The 21,853-nt window shown below is 51.3% G+C and overlaps 1 protein-coding gene across 1 annotated transcript in view; it reads left to right on the forward strand.

The window, feature by feature from the left end:
* The first annotated feature begins 1,565 nt into the window (after window positions 1-1,565).
* LOC144724331 (microtubule-actin cross-linking factor 1-like) overlaps window positions 1,566-21,853 on the forward strand; it is a 229,210-nt gene continuing 208,922 nt past the window's right edge. The window contains exons 1-4 of the mRNA XM_078603370.1: window positions 1,566-1,625; window positions 16,180-16,269; window positions 21,019-21,096; window positions 21,654-21,746. Coding sequence (XP_078459496.1) covers window positions 1,620-1,625; window positions 16,180-16,269; window positions 21,019-21,096; window positions 21,654-21,746 — 267 coding nt within the window. The 5' untranslated portion in view covers window positions 1,566-1,619. The remainder of the gene's footprint in view (window positions 1,626-16,179; window positions 16,270-21,018; window positions 21,097-21,653; window positions 21,747-21,853) is intronic.

Raw genomic sequence — 21,853 nt, forward strand, 5'->3', positions numbered from 1 at the left:
TTTGTTTGTGCCTCGGAGGCGACAGCCCGAACCAAGGAGGGAGCGGGGGGTGGGGGGGGGCACACAGGAGTGGTGGGAGTAGGGGAGTGGTGGCCACTGTCGTTCACGAGCGGTGAAGGGATGAGTTTGACTGATTAGGGCCCTCTGACGATATAAGTGCCACGGTAACCGCTTGTCAGCAGGTCTGTTGTGCGTGCTCACGGCCAACAAGGGAGACAAGTATCTGAGCCGAGCCCGGGCCTCCCCTAGGTCGACTCGGCCTCACATGAGTACCTGGTGGCGGTGTGTAATTCATCGCCACGAGGGAGACAAAGGCGGCCGGGCGTGGTGCTGGCCACCCACCTCCCATGTGTGCGGTGCCGGCCTTCATAGCTGCTCGCTAACAGCGCTTGCCCCAACAGGTCTGTTAAAGGCTACACGGGGGATCTATTTACATTTGTTCCAGTGAGCAGGTTAGCAGGGTTGAGCGAGTCTGCTTACAGAGGCCCCTCTCTCGCGCCGTGCGTCTGCACGCGAGCGCGTTCTTCTTTTTGTCGTTGCGAGAGAGTTGTTTGTGTTTTTATCCATTTATTGTTGTCCGGCCTGTCGCGTTCGCAGCCAGACGCACTGACAGCACTTTACCCATCCCTCGCCGCTCAGAGCCGTTGCGAGCGATAAGCCCCGTCAGAGACACGCGCGGTGACTTCCACAAAACAGCGCCTCCGCTTTGGCACGGTTGGCTACGTGCGGTGCTAAAGAAGTCCAGCGTACACGCGTGCAGAAGCAGGGTCGATATAAAGCAGAGCTCCGTTCGTTCTGTGGTGGCCTCCACATAGATGCACAGCATCTTGTCAGCCCAATCAGCCCTTTTGGGCTCCCCGGAGCAATATCATCCAACAGCATTCGTTTAAGCAGCCAACTCTGGGACTGGGCTTTGACCTTATGGGTCTCGCCAGCTGAGCCAGGATTTCCTTGAACGAATTCTGCTGGGTTGCAAGATGCTGTTGGCAAGAGCACTCCATCTAAATATAACTTTGATTACTTAACATTGTCTCGACTTTGCGGTGAATTGTGTTTGTAGGGCAGAGTGGTGGCATTAATTTTGCTGCCCTTTTATAGTCGTGATTTTAAAAAAAAAACTGTTCCACACGTCTTGCTGGCAAATCCAGCGAATGAAACTCCCGTTATCCGTAGGCACGCGATGCGATTGTCGTCATAATCCATCCTCCACAATAGAACCATGCCCGGATAAGAGGAGTGACCTCCTCCTCTTATACGGGTGGGTCGATTGGTAAGTGGTCTGCAGTAAGTGCTGTCTGCTTCCTGTTATTCGTAATTGATTTTTGGGTCGGATCCTGTAAGTGTAATTTTTTAGATGAATTACAATATTGGCCGATTTAACACGTATGGGGTTTTTACGACCAATATTATCCATAATAGCGGCAGGCGCGGAGAGGGGCGCGTGCGCGTGATCGCGAGCGGCACTTGTGCCCCCGTACATGGGCGTGCGAGGCTAACGTGGGGCGGCGTATGACGTGTTGTTGTTGTTGTGTGTCCGTGTCTCTGTGGCGTGAACCCCTGCAGATGAGCGAGACCGCGTTCAGAAGAAAACTTTCACGAAATGGGTGAACAAGCACCTGATGAAGGTGAGAGAGAGCGCGAGAGAGAGAGCGAGAGAGAGAGAGCGAGAGAGAGAGCGCGAGAGAGAGAGAGTGACGCCGGCAACGCTCGATGCCACCTCCGCCGGGCTGTTGCGCCGCCACCGGCGCAACAGCCGCCAGCGACCGCGACTCGCCGCATCGCTGCCCCGAAGCTCGGCGCTCATCCCAATTTTTTTACTTTTTCCCCGACTCTATAAAACCCCCAAAAAGAATTACCGCTGCTAATCAGTCGGGAAGGCTCTCACGAAATTTTCACCAAATGCATCGGTCGAGCGGCAGTATAACGGACGTATTGTCACTGCGGAGGACGTGTGACACAATACAAAGGGCTTGGCGCGGATTCCAGCATCGTTGACGTCTCGCAGCCCGGACTACGCCGCTTTTCATCGACTTAATTAATCGCACTTACATTTCCGGCGGGGGGGGGGAAGTGGCAGAAAGGGGAAAGGAGGATGGGGCGCCGCAGTGGCGAAGGTGACGGATGTCCACGCCGACCGACGTCCCCCGTCGTTCGTCGCTTGTTTCCCCGCGAGTCTTTGCGGCGGTGTCTCCAGAGGTCTTCGTCTCAGCAGACGGACAAATCTTGCCACCGGCGGAGGGACGAATTGGACAGACGGACAGCAACAATTATTTCGCCGCGTCGTTGACGCGTTCCAACAAAACCGACGTGTCCCTGCTGTCGGAAAAGCCTCCTCCCCGCGCTGTGGGCAAGCAGCTCCAGCTATCCAAACACGACCAGGGCCAAATGGACACCGAATCGTGGAACGGTCCACTTGGTTCCAATCACGCGCTGATCGGAAGCAGATGGGCACGGTTTAATTCAGAACGGCAGCCCTTGATTGAGGTTATTGTGGCACACGTGATGGATGATGCCCCTTGGTGATGGATGGTTGGTGTTGGCGTTCGTGTTGAGGAAGCTATTCAATGCGATTTATCTGTCGTGGGTGTAACCAGGGCGTGGCGAGTTTTCTCCAGGTGCTCTACTTTAATCTCCACACGAAGCCAAACTCCCATTCATACAATTTTGACAAACATATCAATCTAGCAGGGGCCCTCCTGAAAAAGAGTCTTGAGACTCCGCGAGAGACGTCCTTGTATAAATAAATAAATATAGGGCATTACTGTTGTCCTCATTTGAATTTGAATGTAAATAAATATGAGCATGAGCTGACTTTGACAAATGGGTGCAGCAGTTTCGTAAAATCATTTTAAGGAATGATTAATTCAGAGGAAATGCCTCGCGCATCCTTCAGCCAAGCTCAGGCAAATTGTCAAGAATTCGGCGGGGAAGACGTGCGGGTCTGGCCACAGTTGTGATGAAACCACTCGTGGCTTCCTCTGCGATTGTGGCCTCCTCTGCCACACCAAACTCAACGTGGTCGTCAATGCTGGGGTGGAGCCCCCAGTTTCCTCCTCCCTCGCTGCACCCGAGAGAAGTTGGCTTAAAGCGGTCAGGGTGATTCACTGTGCATCACTCAGCGACTCGCTCCGGTCACTCGCTCGCTCACCGACGGTCAGCCACCTCCCTGTCACTCTTCTATCGCTACTACCCTGGTTTGCTGCTTCCTTGAACTTCACTCGTTTATTCCTCGACCCATTTTGAAGGCTCGGGCTACCAGACACTTGACTGTTTGGTCTCATCCACAGTGTTCAACCACTGCACCACAATGTCATAAACACTCACTCCACTCACTCACTTCGCCGTGCAATTCCTCATCCACCCATTTTAATTGTCCACCCGTCTGCTGCCTCGCTCACTCACCCTCTCACCCACACTGCAGGTCACAACAACAAGAACTTTTATTATGAACAACACTTCTGTTTACGTTTACTTCGCCCGCACTGCTCGACTTTAGAATCCCTTCCCATCGTCTCACTTATCCTCACAAATTCTTAAAACAGCCTTGGCCATTTCAATAATCGTGTAAACGCTCATGGATTACAATTTTGATGGTGCTGTTCGTTGTTGGTCGCGAGGCACTTTGGGACACCACCTGCGCGTGGAAATTGTAAAAAAAAACATCTTTAGAAGTGGCCAAATAATCCTGATAAAGTAGGGCACGCCTGAAAAACGCCTTTAGACTGAAAAAGATTCTTGAAATTCATTGTCAGGCATGATGCTTTTCTGGAATTTTTAAAATAATTAGTATTAGTATTTGGCGGTTTCTAACTTGCTCGGTCATTCCAGCTCGCTCACCCTTGAGCGCGCAGCCGATTGTACATGTGCCGCACGTGGTACGGGCTGCGCGGGGCGGTGATACAAGTCCGGACACAAATAGCGGTAGTCGCTCGATTCCCCATCGGCTCGCCAGAATTTCGCTTTTGTGGCTTCTCTCTCTCTGGCTTCGCCGGCGTGTATCGGTTCACAGATCCGTCACGCGTAGGTAGCGCCACCGGTCAGGCAGAGGTCGCAAACGGGTTTTGATTCCTTACCCGTACCCGGCCGCACCAGGGTCGCAAATGGGTACCCGGTCGGGTACGGGTACCCGTTCCCTACCTGTACCCGTACCCTACCCGAAATGAGTGACAAACGGTTACTCACCAGTGACTCACGGCCTACCCGTACCCATACCCGGCGGCACCAGGGTCGCAAACGGCTACCCGTACCCGTACCCGGCCGGGTACGGGTAGCCGGGTATCGGGTAGGGTACGGGTATCGGGTACCTGGTTGCGACCTCTGCTGTCAGGGCGGAGGGATTGGGTTTTTTTTTCTCTGCCGCCCGAGGCACGGAGAGGGGGGGAGAAAGAACAGGACCGTTGTTACAACAGACCCCGCGATGCACAACGTCGCGTTTCTCCAACGTGCCCTGTCTGGCCCCTTTCTTGTCCGGGGGTTCGGGCTAAAACCCCGCGATTTTGTGGGATCGCAAGGCGACGGAGCACAACAAAGCTCCGACGCGCAGACTCGTAGTTGATTTTTATTTTGTTGGTCAGGTCGCGTCACTGAAGGGCCCCGTGTGCGTGGCGCGCCCTCAACAGACTCCAATCCAAGACGCGCAATTTATCTCGCGAGCCGGACGCAGCGTTCGCTCGGCAAACTATTCAAGCAGAGGGCCCCCCACGTCGCCCACGTCGCCGCGCTTGAACTTGGCTGACCGCCCGTCCGTGGCACCTGGCGAATGTCAACTTGAGAATATTTGTCCGTGCGGCATCAGCCCCCCCCCCCCATCATTGCCCCCCCCCCCACCCCCCATCTCGACCCCCACCCCCCATCTATTAGAATAAATCCCTTTTTCCTATTATTATTTTGTGACGTTGACACAGCGTGTTGTGTGTGGTAAGTGACTCTTTGTTTTGGAATTTGTAAGGCCGGGCAGCTATGAGGGTTTACAGCCACACCAAGGCCTCCTGTTCCTCTTTCAATTTGTGTGTGTGTGAATCAGTCCTGGGCCTCCGAGTGCCTGCAGTAGATTGCAAAGCGGTTAGTGTCGTGGTGAACGCGCTGCGCTACGAACCTGCCCCGACCCGAGTTCGATTACCGCTCGCGACCAAAACCAGTGGCGAATATCTGAACCGGTCACCGGGCCTCCCCTAGGTCGACTCGGCCTTAAGCGAGTGCCTGACACGGCTTGTAAACATCGGCAAAGGCAGCCCCGGGCGCGGGCGCGGTGCTGGCCACCCACCTACTCGAGTACCGTGCAGGCCTTCTTCGGTGCGACTCGCTGAGCGGCACTTGCCCCAACCGGTCTCTGAACGTGAACTGTGGATGTTTGAGCGAGCTGCTGCACTCCAGCACGCGCTGTCCTTGGCTGAATGCCTCTTCCTCCACTCATTTGGCATCGCTCACGCCCCTTGCTTCTTTCTGGCGCAGGGCGCAGCGCCCATTTTCCTCCTTCCTCCCCTCCCCTCCCTCGCTTTCGCGCCACTTGTTACCATCACAGACTCCCCGCCTCCATCTACGAACGGCAGCCTTGAGATGCGGCCGCAGTTATCCGACGACATCATCCTCAAATTTCCATTTAGAGCTTTCGTGACTGCAGGATTCATATTCTTGGTTCTTTCGGTAAAGTCATGTAGAAGGGAAATAATAAAATAATCAAAATATAAAACTATTTTTTCTTTTTAATTTCCCTTCTACGTGACTTTACTGAAAGAACCAAGAATATAACATCATCCTCGTCGTCGTCGTGAGCCTGCGGTCCGTGCACTCTTGGATGAAGGCCGCCCCGCTCGTGCTCGTCGCCACCGCCCGTGGTCATTGCCCACGATGCCGCAATCCATCGTGCGGCAGCGTCGCACGCCGTAGCTCATCGCGTCGCTCCATCCTCCCGGATCTGTTGTTGCTTCTCTGTGGTTGCCACTTGCCAAGATTAGTGCCTCATCCGTCGGCCCTCTTCCAGGCACAAGCCGGCGTGAGTAGGTTGAACGTTGAGTTTTATAAGGGCACCACGGGGCAGAGGTCGCAAACGGGTTTTGATTCCTTACCAGTACCCGTACCCGGCCGCACCAGGGTCGCAAACGGGCACCCGTACCCGTACCCGGCCGTGCCCGTACCCTACCCGTACCCGGCCGGGTACGGGTAGGGTACGGGTATCGGGTACCTGATTGCGACCTCTGGGATGAAGCCATGTTGCAGGCGCGGGTCGGTTGATTCTAGGAACTTGAATTGTGAGAAGACACAAGACGTTGAGAAATGAGTGACAAACAGTTACTCACCAGTGACTCACGGCCTACTCGTACCCGTACCCGGCCGCACCAGGGTCGCAAACGGCTATCCATACCCGGCCTGGTACGGGTAGCCGGGTATCGGGTAGGGTACGGGTATCGGGTACCCGGTTGCGACCTCTGCCGTCGGCCCTCTTCCCTGCTAGGGGACGCGCCCTGCCCATTCCCGCCAACAGGGGGGTGCTGCTCCTCCTGCTGTCTCTCTCGCTCTGCAATTCCCAGCGTGCACCTCTCGAGCCTCGCTTTGCGCACTTGGCAGCATTTGGTTCGTTTTCTTTCATCGGCGTCCGCGTTTCCGATCCGCCCGTCGCACTTGGCAATTCATCTTCGGGCACATCGGATAACGCAGCCTTGCACGATTCAGCATCAGCTTCAAAAAAGCTGCAACATCGCTTTCGGTTGTGGCGTGTAAGCCCAAGTCGCTGGACAGAATCTCCCAGTTTGAGGTCGCGAATCGAAGTAAAACTCAAAAGTAATTTCCTGCTCAAATGAGCATTGACGCATTGCTACTCTCAGCTAGCGGTGGAAGTTCCTGTGACAGGGGCGAGTATGCATCCATAGGACAACCACGCATTTTTCAGCCCCCAGAAAGGATGATGGGATGAGTCAACCCCCCCCCCCCAACCACGACTTGAACTCGCAACCTTTTCCATCGCGAGCCGCACACTCTCTCCCGCTCGAGCCACCTGGCAAGGCCCGGACAGGGCAGCTGTTTAAACCGCTCGGGCACTTAGACAGAAGAGCAATCAACGCTGTCTGGGAATCTGCGAGTAATTGTGTTTGACGGACATGATTCACTCCTCCCTGTTCCACGATAGCACAACGCAGGGTCACAATTCGGCTGTCACAATTCAGTTCCTTGTTGGTGTTGTCTCGTTTCCACCGTCCCGTTTTGTCAGTGGCTGTTGAAGCTCTCTAGGCCTTGAACGAACACGCCCGTTGGGGCCCGACAGTCGAGAGGGCAGCAATTTGCCGTGGTTATTTACGCAACGGTTAAAGGCGCAGACCTGCAATCGCTCGCTCTCGTGCCACCGCTGGCAGAAAAGGGCCTCCACTCGAGGCACCTCAATTAAAGATTCACCTCCAGAGTGATTTTTGGCCTACTCTTCCACGCCGACATCGTGGAAGATCAACTAACTGCGGTGCACCCATTCGCACCGCTGCTGGGTGGACAGAGGCAGAGGGTGGAGGGGGGGGGGAATTCATTCAATAAACTCGCCCCCCCCCCTCCCCCCATTGTCGCGCCGGGAGATGGAATCGTACCGGCGACCTCCGGATCGCAAGTCGCAGTGTGCCGACCGGGACTCGACCTGTTATTCGAATCGTTTGTAAATGTCGATTTAAAGCTTACGTGACTGCAGGGATTCATCTTCTTGGTTCTTTCGGTAAAGTCACGTAGAAGGAAAATAATAAAATAATACAAATCAAACATAATAAAATAATTCTCACGACGTTTCGGCCACAACGCAAGCAGCCTGTCGAGAAGGCAGAGTCTGAAATGACAGACCTGTTTTCCACCTGAAGACGGCTGCTTGCGTTGTGGCCGAAACGTCGTGAGAATTATTTTATTATGTTTTATTTTCATTATTTTATTATTTTCCTTCTACGTGACTTTACCGAAAGAACCAAGAAGACGTTTGTAAATGATCGATTCTGACCGACATGAAGCGCTCAGCCCCGAGTCGTAGGCTGCGGCTCCGTGTACAACGTCAGCCCTGGGGAGACAAAGGCGGTCGGGTTCGGTGTGGGCCACTCCATCCCCATTCGTGTGCCGTTGAAGCCCCAAGTGGTGCTCGATAACAACTGTTGGCCCGACAGTCTATGCAGGCCACACAGGGGATGCTTGTATTTGCTTGTGCGTGTGTGTGTGTATCTATATACATATGCACACACGCATGCATGTGTCAGGCAGCTGTTGGTGAACGCTTGGGCCGTGCGTCAGCGTCTGTGCTTGCATGCCGCCTCGTCAGGCACCCCCACATTGAGAACAAGAAAAAAACATTCACCCGATTATCTTGCGGTGACCTCTGAGCCACCAACTCAGAGGTCAGTGGTGATGAGCTGGCACCTCGTGAGATCGATCCTGGGTTCGAATCCAGGCAGTCGCTTGTGATTTAACCAGGGGGCTCTCAAGTTGGGAGTCCGGTGATGGCAATGTTATCCCGAAATCTAAATCGGCTCAACGCCTCCCGTAAATCACGTGACTTTACTTGCGACCAACGCTCTTCCTCAGTCCAGCTCACCGCCGCTCGCTGCTTCCTCTCCCCCCCTCTTCCCTTCCCTCTCATCATCACTGTCTTCTAATCCCCCCCGCAACTCGCCCCCGGAAACTTTAACCCGGTCATTCCTTCTCCCCCCTTGCCCTCCTGCCCGGCCGCTCCTCCTTTCTTCCTCCTCCTGCTGCTCATCCGTGAGCCGTGCCCTCTTGTCTGTCTCGTCTTGGGAACTTCCGTGCCGGCATCCATTAACCTCGCCAATAACTTTTCTTTTTCTTCTTCTACACATGCTACAATATCCTTGCCTCCACTTCCCCTTCCTTTCCCGTGGTACTGCACGGGCAAAACGTCTCGCATGATGTACGTACGTTTGGGGCTTCTTTCGCACCGTACGTAACCAACCGTGCTAATCGGATGGGGGGGGGTCACCTCGTCACGACGACGGGCGTTGGCGGCTACGACTGGCGCCGTCTAATCGGCCGCGGGACGTCGGTGTTGCGAGTTCCGCCTGGCCTCCCTCGCCCCATCGATTGACGCGCATTCTGCAGACTGCCGGCGTGCGACAGCTGGGCCGGGAGGGGGGCTTCTCCTCTCCCAGCACACGTGGCCTGCCCCCCCCCACCTTACCGTCCCACCCCACGCCCTCGCCCCCCTCTCCCCTCCAACCTCTTCGTCAACTCCCACGCATCACCCACTACCCTCCCCGGCTTCCCCCCTCCCTCCCTCCCACTGCCTGAATTCCATCCAAAAATGTCTTGCGCACAAATGAAAGACTATAGCCGACCGCCCCCCCCCCTACCCCTCGCCTACCCCCCACCCAAATGCCGGGAATTTTCGCCGATTATTTTTGTCGGACGCCAACTGCGGCCCACGAGGGCCCGGCGCGGCGATCGCGGCTTCGTCTGCGGTCGACTGCCGACAAAGCTGTCGCCAGCGAGCCAGCCAGCCGAGCCACCCACAAAGCCACCCCCACAGAGCCTCGCACCAGGCCCCCCCCCGCGTTTGTCTCGCTGGCCGTGCGAGACTGGAGTGGGGTGGCGCGTGGGACAGCAGCAGCCACGGCCAGAGCGAAGGTGGTCGAGGTTTCAGGGCTCGCTGTTGTTTCACCAGATGTGAACATTTCAGAGACCAGGATGTGGCACGTCTTGGGCCACCACATCGTTTATCACAGACGCGATAAAAGATGATGAAGTACTAACAGTGACGCAAATAGAAGTGGGCTCAAAAACACAACCGCACTGCAGGGGACATCGAAAATACTGCACAAACTTGAAAAGAATGTTAAATAATGTTCCCGCGAGCGAAATTTGACTTTGACAAATAACTGTTAAAATACCGTTCATCCGACAATGAAGTTAGTGATGAAACTAGTTGGATTCAGGGCGATAATTGCACTTATTAACAGACGAGGATATATATTTTTAATACAATATATGTATATACTTGATGTGGTGTGCCGGGTGCAGATATATACATTTGTGGTTCGCCCACACGGGCAGATGTGGCTGATATTAAAATTATTAAACTAAACTATTTTTTTTATTTTACCAGGTAAGGCCCCCCATTGAGCTACGCAGCTCTTTTTCAGAAGCGACCTGGCCACAAACGATAGCTCAATGAAGTGGCTGATCATCAGGTGGACATTTATAGCAGCCAAATACTCGAAACGCACGTTGATTCCAAATGTGGAGGGAAAAACCGGATGACCCGGGGAAGAGAGACACGTAAACTCCGAATATACAACTGCAGCAGGCGTCAGGGTCGGGATCAAACCCACGACCTCCTGTATACCAGGCGAGGTAGTTAACATCTCCTAGCCTCCGTGGCAACGAACAACCACCACACCACTGTAGCAGCATCCCTGTATTAGCCCTGACCGCAACAACAGTTCTATATAGTAAGATAATGGAGTGCTGTTATACAGTTCCCCAAAACCCAACGTCGAACTCCAGCGGGTATATTAACAACATCGCTCGTGGCAACGTTGGCCACGCCGCGTGTGACAGTGGCCACCACTGTCACAGGCGTCAGGGTCGGGATCAAACCCACGACCTCCTGTACACCGTGCGAGGTAGTTCACATCTCACCACCGGCCCTCCCCCTCTACGCTACGCTACTCTAGCTCCCTCCTGCTCGTTTCTGCCACGCTTCGCTGACATTGTCTCATCCCACAATGCTGCCGTGGTTTATAGCCGACTCCAAATTGTCAATCGGTCGCAGTATGTTTTGCCCGGTGAGTTTCGTTATCGCTCATTGTCATTGTTTCGCGAGCGAGGACTGCCAGACGCGGTTAGCCGATGCCCCCTTTGACGTGCAAGACATGATGGCAAAATTGTTCCTAAGGCCACAATTGTCCATAGCGTTATGGCCTTAAAAGAAAAACAATCACAGAGCACACAGTTTACATGACTAGCAAAGCGGGTTTTGCAAAAAGCTTTAATCCGAATTTATACATTTTATTTTTAATGCCGCACGCTGTAATTGAGCCATTTTTGTGTTAATTGTGCTCGCCCACCGCAGCAGCAGCATCAGCACCGCCACCAAATTTGTTGTAAATATACGTCAATAAATCAACCAATCGCCGAATCTACACGTTTGCAACTGATGCTACTATTTAACATGGCAATTAACGCTAAGGCGCTTTTGCTCCCCCAGTCAGACAACAACGAGAGCTACTAAACGTTTGGAAGTGCAACATCCAAGAGAAAAGATTGCTTTCGTGCGGCCTGCCATAATAGTCAACTCGTGCAGAGGGCACCAGTGCCCTCTGGTTAGTCTGTGTGGGGGGCGGGTGAGAGGGGAGGGGGGAGGGGGTGCCCTACATAGCTCTGGAATGAAAGCTGGCACCCTGCCCCGACTTGTCGTGTTATTAATACCCCCCCCCACCCCCCCGCATATTATAGGGATCACAAGCCACTGCTAGACTTGGATCAGACTCCTTCTTTGTGTGGCTTTAACAAACTTTCACGGTGGCGAATTTTAATATTCCACCCACCCCCCTCCCTCCCCCAGAATTGTTTTAAATGTGAAATTGGTTTTAATCGGCCCCAGAACAGACATGTGCGCTCGGTGCCAGTCGTGACACATGTAATAGTGCTGTTTGTCACTGGCCCCTCTGGCAAGTACGGCCTTTTGATTTGTGCTCAACAATCATGGCGACTCATCTAAGTACTATAAACTATTTTTTTCATACCAGGTAAGGTCCACTGAGCTATATGGCTCTTTTTCAGAAGCGACCTGGCCACATGATAGCTCAGCGTTGTGGCTTATCACGTGGAAATGTATAGCAGCCAAATGCTCTAAATGCTCGTTGATTCTGAATGTGGAGAGAAAAAACCGAAGACCCGGAGAAGAATCCACTCGATCAAATATACAGGCGTCAGGGTCGGGGTCGAACCCATGACCAGGCAGGGTAGTTACCATCTCGCCACTGTGGCGCCCCTTAACCAGGCTAACCAGTCCCAAACTCTGTTTAGCTTCCCGGATATGATGGGCGCAGGGTACATGAAGGGTGCATCGGCCGAAAGCAATGTTAACGTTCATTTAAAGCCACGTCAGTAACTAAAAACCACTCGTCATTACGGTTGAGATTCATACTTAATATTTAAACAATCACGGGTAATCTTGTCGAGGTCTTTCCCCTTGCCTGTGATTGTTTAGATAATAAGACCACTCTCGTATCTCGTTTCATAACTGTTGCACCTCTTCTCGTTTTGGTCTCCTGCGTCGTCGTCAACTCGCTCCCCTCCTCTCCGCTGTGATTGTTTACATTCTTCCCTTTCCTTTCTCCTTCATGTTACGTCGTTCCCACTCTCAGCACCGAAGACCGGAGGTATGCTATTTCACATGCAGCATGTCTGATTAAATTCCTAATCCTTTCTCACCGTGTGTGGTGCGCGCGCGTGCGTGTCTGTGGGTCTGCATCTCTTTCCCTTTGTTGTGCGAGCGTGGCGCGCCGCCCACCCACCCCTTCGTGTGCCGTGCCAGCCCTCATAGGTGCTGCATCGCTAACGGCACTTGCCCCAAACGCCTGTTGAGGCTACACGGGGGATCTTTGTCTTTGTGTGCCCTAACACGGTGAGCCGTGAAGTCGTTAAGCGTCGTGAAATGCCTTGATTATAACCGTTAATTACTTAAAGAGTGTTTAAGAGAGGCAGTGAGGTGTGCACGTGTCTTCATACTGGGCGAACACCATTGATTCACAGTGGCCGGTTCTTGTGAATTACACAAAATCCACATTACTTTCTTCTTTATCATCACCACCATCAGCCACGATCTTATCCACTGCTGGACAAAGGCCCCCACGAGCCGGCACGGCTATCTTTCTTATCACGATGGAGCGATCCATCGAGCGCCTGCACACTTGACTGATTTTATTCGCTCCATCTCCGCTGCGGCCATACTCTCTCTCTCGGGCCTGTCCCATCGTTTGACTGCCGCTCTATCATTCATTGTGTAGTGACTAACTCGGAGACGCTAAAAGTTGGAGGCACTTCTTTTATTGAACCGAGCACTCTTTGCACAACACACACCCTACGCTGGTACACACTCTTCTGTCGCTCGCTTATACACAACTCTACATGGGTCGCTAGCCTATAGACAACGCGAGCCGTCTAACACTGACGGCGCTGAAACGAGACAGCCAACTACCGTCTAGCAGCGCAATGTCGAGTGAAGACGACAGCGACGATGGCGACGATCTTCAACAGCACAACGGAGATCCCACTCCATACGACAGCCCCGAGCTCTCGCTCAGAGCCCCCTTTTATGCTCCCAGCGTGGCCTAGCTCCGCCCTGGCCACACCCCTTCCTTCTAGAACCTACCAGCGGCTTCCCGGGACCTGCCCCACGTGCCCCTTCTGTAACTTTCCCCCCAGATATCCCCTCTGGCGTGTCACGTGGCCTGCTGACGTCAGGGCTGCTGTAAGCCGCAGATCCCCTTCCCTGCCAGCAGGCAGCACTATGCTGCTGCATTACTTATTCTATGCCACTACAATTGCGATGCCGTTCACATCTCAGAGCCAGGTCCCTTCAGATGACTCGACTGATCAACCCAAGTTTCGGGCAGCACTTTCCGTCACGCCCCGCTATAGAGAGAAACGTTCGTCGCGTGACAGTCAAGCGATATTTATTTATTTATTTCTCAGAGAGCTGGAATGAAGCCAAATTAAGTGCAGAACCCAATTTGACGTGGTGGTGTTTTGCCGATCAGGCTGAGATCATAACCTCCACTGCACTTGAGAAACTCGGTGTAATGGCTGGCGGCTGTATCCATGGATTCGAACTCAGGATCTGAGTGGCGCCGGCTATAGCGCTGTGACCAAGGCCACCTCTTCCAGCCACAGTCGTGAAGTCTGCAGCGCAAATTCCACCACCACCCACCATCGACCCACCCAGACCTCGTGCCAGCACTGGGCAACCTCTCGGTGTTTTCTACTTCCTCCAGTGCCGAACAAATCTGCTGGGTTCGTTCGCACGAGGTCTGGGATTCGCACGGTCGCATCGAGTAGACAACGAGCAAAGAACTGTTATGTTCATCGTGATAACGATGCTGACAATGTGGAGGGGTGGGGGGGGGGCTTATATGCTCTCGGTACATTCGGCATGAAATACTCGCGTGAACAGTGGCGGCCGATGGTTATCGTGCTGCTGGCTGTCACCGCGAGTGGCGTGGTACGACTGTTTTGTTGTCGGACTAACAACAGCCTGCCGTGAGAAGAGTAGCACAATGTTGCTCTCATGCGGTTGTGCGTGCGCGTATTTTGGAACTTTGAACGTCTTCCCCCGATTTGTAAGGTCGAACGAAGGCTTGAATGCGCAACCGGCTCCGTCCGTCTGTCCGTAACGACGATCCGGTGTGAACGGGAAAAACTCTCGAGGCCTTCCGTGTCAATTAGAAGCGCGTGGCCTTTAAAAATAATTTGTTTTAAATAGGCGACGTTTCCGGCAATGACCCTACTTCATGGCACATGAATGGAGAGGGGGCCAGTAGAGAGAGTGGACGATACGAGTTGGAGACTGCACTTGTTTACACCATGGGGCCTGATGAGAATTCAATGTAAAAACAAATATTCTGATTAGCAGGACTGTTGGTCGAAACGTTGCCTCATATATTTTTCATTTTAAGGTCACATTGTTAGTTGACGAATGTGTTTTGTTAAGTGTGCCTTGTGCACCACTAGCCAACAACACCAGCAGCAGCAGCAACGTCAACTAATTTGTTAATATGTGAACACAACTCGGACATAAATTTGTGTGGCTATTATGCTATAGAAATCCAGCCACATTTGTTCACATGATAGAACCCAACACTTGGAGAACAACAGAGACTACCTGCAATATATCCACACAACTTTTTTTTTGCCAGGACAGCTGCCCATCCCCTTCCCTGCTGCAGATTTTTTTTCCCGGCTAATCTAGAATTCCGACGCCATCGTCAACTCCCGCCTTCACGATGTTTTTTTAGTCTCTAGCTCGCGAACATTGGAAGGTTTACACTATTGGAACCTCATTTGTCAGAATAAAAAATATGATAATTGGTTTTTTACTCTTTTATCTGGCAACAAAACTGACACCTTTTTTGTTACAAGGAGTCATGTTTGCATAGACCACAATACCTGCAGTCGTAATGCAAACAAAAAACATAACTCTAATAATGTATGCACTGTCCTTGAAGTTGATTGGTCCACACCCAAGACAGCTTTCCTTAGAGCCTAGTCTCACATGGTGTTGGACCAGCTTTGTTGCCAGATAAAAGGGTAAAAAAAATTATCATTGGAAGGTTTCTTTGGTTTTCTTGAAATGCCATATGGCATTGAATTGTCACATATATATACTGACATAGGTGACAGTGGCATGACTCGGAAATTGCAGGGCTGTTCCTTTACCCGTCCACGGGTGGCGACTGTGGCCGTATGGGATCGCGTTTGCCACCTGACGCAGAGGTTTGCGCTTCAATCCCACCAGACACCCTGGTTAATACTACAGGGGCAGCCGCCTTTAGGGGATCCCCGAGGCTAAAATAATTAAACTGCGGCTGGGCACTGCAATGATTCAGGCCGAGATGTGATGACGTGAGGCCCCTTATATGTTTGTACTGTATGTTGAACTTCTTTCACACTCCAGATAGCCAACAGTGCTAATCGGTGGTGCGGGATGCTGGGGCGTTTTAAGCGCCCATTCAATAATTTCGACTCGTAACGCTGCTCCACCGTCACGCAGCATTCGCTCGCTCGCTCTCGAAGAGAGAGAGACAGAGATAGGGGACGACTCGGATGCGCGAGCAACCACAGACGAGCGGAAAGTCATAAAATCCCCACTCACCGGCAACCTCCAAGTTCTGTGGTCCTCTGTGTATTAAGATATTTTCAGCCAATTAATGAGTGTTTACACGTGGGATGAAACCGGAGCGTCCGGAGAAAACCCACCGACGCGCGCGTGCGCGAGAGGGGGCAACACTTTATCCCATACACGTTGGAACAGGTTGGGGGATCCACACTTGCTGTACTGCCTTTCCCCCCCCCCCCCAGGCGAAACCAGTGAAAGCTGGATCAGAGGCCACGTGCAACGCCGCCGCCGCCTGCCTAAAAACGCAAAACCCACTTAACCCCCCCGTTGTCCGTATCCCTGTTCTGTCGTCCCGTCCGTCGTCACCGCAGGCACGGAAGCACCTGAACGACCTCTACGAGGACCTCCGCGATGGCCACAACCTCATCTCCCTGCTGGAGGTTCTGTCCAACGAGACGCTGGTACGCCAGCGACGGGGAATGCTGCGATGCATGGAGGAGGCCTGTTGCGCATGACCGGCGTTAGCTGCTCAAACGCGATTCACTTTGGCCGGCGCAGTCACCAGGAGTCGAACTTGGACTCTGTAAAAACCCAACCCCCCCCCACTCCCGCCACCCCCCCTCCTCCCCTCCCACCCCCGCCCCATCGACTGACTCATTGGTATTCGAAGAATTCCACTTCTCGTCATATTTTCGCGCCAACGTCGATTTATTTTTGGGTTCATGATTCGGAACGTTTGTCGCGCGCGCACATTTTTCTCATGACTTGTTCAGAAAGTCCTGTGGTAGTATTTATTATTATTATATCATCATCATTATTATTGTTTAAAACGTAATTCCACACAGCATCCCAGCTTATCAGTGTGCCTTTGCATAGACACCATCGCATATTTTACTTTAATTACCAATCTCAACTTTCTTTTGTGCTGTTCATAATTCTGTTGTTTCTGTTTTCTGCGAATTTTTTTTACCTTGTTTTACTGCTGTCGTCCTGTTCTCTCTTCCTCTCTCTCTCTCTCTCTCGCCCCCAACCCAAAATGTCCTCTCCTTATGTTATGCATTTAATTTAATTTCTGGCATTTTTGCCATCTTTCCTAAAATACATCCCATCTTTTCCGTTCACCCTGTCCGTTGTGCGTCTAACCCTCCCGACATTATATTTATTTTAACATTTTCCTCATTTTATCCGAACTCTCCCAAACTGGACCTTTCCCTTCGCTCCCTGCCCGCCGGCTTCCTCCCCAAATCCCCCCAAAACTTCACCTATGATCCTGACTGGTCCTGACCTTTGACCCCGACCGCCCCTGGCTTGCTATTGGCCGGGCAGCCCCGTGAACGCGATGTGATGCGCAGCTTGCGGTTGGTGAGTGGCTCAGCCTGTGTCTGCGCCGAGCATGACGGGAATGACGCTGAGAAGGGGGTACGTTGGCCGCGCATTAATGTGATACCATTTAACATCCACAACAGTCAACGCTTTCATTATCATCATCATTAGCATACCATTACATCGATATTACCGTATTCTCTGGATTAAAAAGGCACACCGGCGACATTTATGAGTGTAAATACGACGCAGGCAACTGCACGGGAGCGTGACGAGGGCTGTGAGAATTGTGGTGGTTAGATGTTAACTACCTCGCCTGGTATACAGGAGGTAGTGGGTGCGATCCCGACCCTGACGCTTATATATTTGGAGTTTTCACGTTCTCCCCGTGGTCGCGTGGATTTTTTGTCCGGGTCCTCCAGGTTTTCCCCCTCCACATTGAGTATCAACGTGTGCTCAGAGTATTTGGCTGCTATAAATGTTCGCTTAATGATAAGACACCTTCGTTGAGTGATCATTGTGGCCAGGTGGCTTCTGAAAAAAGAGCTATGTAGCTTAGTGGGCCTTACCTGGTAAAATAAACAAAAATAGTTCATCTTCTTGGTTCTTTCGGTAAAGTCACGTAGAAGGGAAGTAATAAAATGATAAAAATAAAACATAATATTATTATTTTATTACTTCCCTTCTACGTGACTTTACCGAAAAAACCAAGAAGATGAATCCCTGCAGTCACGAAAGCTTTAAATCGAAAAATAAAAAATAGTTCAGCTTAATAACACCGTGGCCTTAATAACAAAGAGAATATAAGAGGCGACGTTTCGAGCAATGACCCTTCTTCACAGCAAATAGAGAAGCGAGAGACGTAAGAGTCGAGACATGCCACCAAATTAAAATGCACGCCTTCAATTTTGTGTTCCTGCACAATACAAAAGGACACAGTTTATAACGCAGTGCTTATGGGAATAACATTAATATGGAGAATACGGTAATGACAGTAATAACGACAACATTCATATCTATTAAGGCCTCGGATTTTTTTTCAGTGTGTGAAAAAAAAATGTCACTTTGTGTCTGCTGGAAAATCTAATTTTTTTTGCACGCCAACTAACAGATACGTAGTCTGTAATCACTTTTCTTTTGAGTGTGTGAAAATCCATAACATCAGTGGATGTAATATGAGGATGAGCAGCGTTAAATGACATTACGTTTCACATATTGGCCGAATCTCCCTGAAGGTCTCAAACATCATGTTCTCAGAAGCTAAGCCGAGTTAGCCTGGTCAGTGCAGGAATATCAGGTTTTGCAGACTTGGGCCTTGAGATTGTGAGGAGATGGCAGAACAGAGATGTATCGGCCATGTCGTGTGGGCACCACGGTGGCGAGATGTTATCTTCCTCGCCTGGTACACAGGAGGTCGTGGGGTCGATCCTGACCCTGACGCCTGCTGCTGTATATTTGGAGTTTGCGTGTCTCTCTCTCCCCGTGGTCGTGTGGATTTTTCTCCGGGTCCTCAGGTTTTCCCCTCCACGTTTAAAATGAACATGTATTGCCAGGTCGCTTCTGAAAAATAGCTTTGTAGCTCAGTGGGCCTTTCCTGGTAAAATTATAAATAGTTTAGTTTGCGTTTAGTTTCGTAATTAAATTTGAAAGCTTGTTTGGACAGTCATAAGGAATCCTGGGGGGGCCCTAATAACAACAACAATGATTGCATTACAGTAACAAATCGTGAACACTTTAACTTGCATCCCGAATAGGTAGCGTACAAGTTTGGAGGTGGTCGCGAGTGTGGCTTCATTTCTCATCCCCCCCCCACCCCCCGAGTAATTTCCGGGTCGCCGCTAGGCTGGAGTGGGCGACGCGTGGACTCCGTCGTAAGCCACAGAAGCGCAAGCACTGGACGCGGCGTTTGCCGGGTGTAGACTTACATTTCCGTGTCGCTGAAATTCAGGGGCGGTTTCTTCATTAGGGCGATTGGGCGACGCACCACCAATCTCAGCCGTTACTGTGCCTCTGGATATAGTCGAATCAGCGTCATGTCACATTCTGTGGAGTACCGCCTCTTTTTGGGCGATTTCACTCTGGCTGAGAATCGTCCCGTGTGGTCCCATAGACTTACATTCAAAGATGTTTTTTTTCGAACGGCGGGCGCTGCAATGCATTCTCTATGGCTTCCGGGAGTGCTCGCACTAACGTGCTTACGTCATCATACGTAAGCACGTTTCAGTCAACAATATTATTTGCCGCCACCTAGTGGAATCTTTAATTAAAGAAACTAAGTGAATTGTAATAATAGTGAGATAGAAACAAACAAGATGTATTGTAAGAGTCACTTTATTTTTCATTAATATTAAAGAAGTGAAGTTGCCTTTACATGCTTAAGCTGTTAATTTATCCATTGCATGGGTGGACCTTATCCTTATCAATCATCCAGACATTTGCCCCCCCTGAGAGATTTCGCAGGAGCCGCCACTGCTGAAATTATTAAGCCCTGCGCCGCGAGTGAGCGTTGATTTTTAAGCGTGGTAATGAGAGTGAGCGACAAATAACTCTTCCCCCCACCATCACCACCATCACCACCATCACCACCATCACCACCATCACCACCATCACCACCTCCGTGGCACTTGGTTTGCGAGCACCTATCACCAGCGAGAATGCGCAAATGGATTAACAGCAACCGTTTTTTTTAGAGGGCACGTTTTCCGAACGCGCAGACATTCTATCCGCACGCACGCACGCACGTGTGTTGTGTCTTGTGCATGTCGTTGCTGTGTTTGTGTTTGAGGAAATGTTGTCGGGTGTCGTTTGCTGTTTTCTGCTTGCTGATGCACCTGAGCACGAGAAACCTTCAGGTTTATTTCTATACACAATGATATATATTTATCCCGTGAAACGATGGAATGTAAAGATGAGATGAACGTTTTGCTGTGTGCGTGTGTGCAGTGTTGTGCGGGTGCTTCAAGCCTAGGATACCATTTTCAGCACTGTGATTGAATGCTTTGTGGTTGCAAAGAAAAAAATACTCGACATTCTCATCAGTAACACTGTTGCGGCCTTAAAAGGAGAAATATGTAATTGGCGACGTTTCGGGCAATAACCCTTTTGCATATGATGTATTTTATTGCAATAATACGAAGTGCAATTGAAAAAAAATTGGCTTTAATACTGCTTTGTTAAATAAATAAATTGTCAAATGCATTAAGTTCACCGGTGGGGCATTATTGGCCAAATATATTTTAAAAACGATTCTACCTTTTGCCTTTGTCTCTAGGTATAAAAAATTTAGTTTTATTATTTGGTCATCTTATTGCACGTCGGGGTTTATTTACAATAAAGTAAAACAAAAATGTACACTTCTTTGTCAATCCACTGCTCGACGAGATTCTCCCCCACTCCATTTACCGCGGTCACGGGCCCTGTTTGACCATACTTCACCACGCCGGTCAGCGTGGCTTGGGAATTACAGGGGGTGGGGGGATGAGGATGGAGACCCCCCCCACCCTAACCGGTGCCACTCGCCACTGATGCTAGCCGTGCGGACAGTAATGAAACAATCCGGGTTCGCCGGGTTCACAACGCGGCGGCCTCATCCAGCGGTGTTTGTTCGGACAAAGCAACCCCGCTGAATTAGTGCCACCGGCTCCACCTGGTAGAAGGGCCGTTGCCCGAACCGTCGGCCCAACGTGTATTTCTCTCTTACGAGACGCCGTTTACTGAACAGTGTGGCGAGGTTTTTTCCCCCCCCCCCCCTATTTTGGCGCGCAGATTTGTTGCGATCGTGGTCCTTAACTTTGACCTTTTTTTGGGAGACTTAAAAAATATATATATACAAAAATAAATGTTTCGTTAATAAAAAAAATCCATGTTTCCTCCCCCCCTCCTGGCAGCCGCGGGAGAAGGGAAGGATGCGATTTCATCGGCTCCAGAACGTGCAGATTGCACTGGACTACCTGAAGCATCGCAAGGTGAGGAGCGTGAGGATGGTGAGGGGTTTAGGAGGGCGATGAGAGAGGAGGGGGTGGGGGTGTAAGAAACGACGGCGCTGAGAGGTGATTTGGAGAGAGGGTGAGAGGTGAGCGATTCTTCACGTCGGATTATGACTTTTCATGTCCGTAAACATCATCCCAATTGCTCAGTCCTTCTTCATGCACAGCGTATTTGTCGAAGGCTAATTTCCGCGCTACTGCAGTATACGCAGACCAGGTTCTGCTCAGCCTCAATCAGTATCATTAAATATACCATTCAGGGGCCATCGGCCTCTGTTTTCTAGCGGCATTTGTTGAAGCCGACAAACTCTGGACGGGTTTCGACTTCACGAGTTCCATCGGCAAGGTTGTGGCCCGATAAACGAATGCCGTTGGGTTGCTGTAAGCGAACGCTCTGCGTTAAATACTGCGCTCTTGAGAAACTGAAGTGAACCAAAGGCGTGCTTAAGACGGGAGGGGTTTTTGTTCATTGCAATGCGAACGTGTTAGTGCTGCCCATCTGACCTGACTGGGTTGATGTCACCTCGGTCTCGCAGATCAAGTTGGTGAACATCCGAAATGACGACATCACCGATGGCAACCCCAAGCTGACCCTGGGGCTCATATGGACCATCATCCTGCACTTCCAGGTGATGATGATAGTGGTGGTGGTGGTGGTGATGGTAACAATGATGATCGTGGTCATCATGACGATGATAGTGAAGGTGACGTTTATGATGATGATTTTGGTGATGAT

The sequence above is a fragment of the Lampetra planeri genome, chromosome 2 (assembly GCF_965212315.1).
Source record: "Lampetra planeri chromosome 2, kcLamPlan1.2.h2, whole genome shotgun sequence".
Lineage (NCBI taxonomy): Eukaryota > Metazoa > Chordata > Hyperoartia > Petromyzontiformes > Petromyzontidae > Lampetra > Lampetra planeri.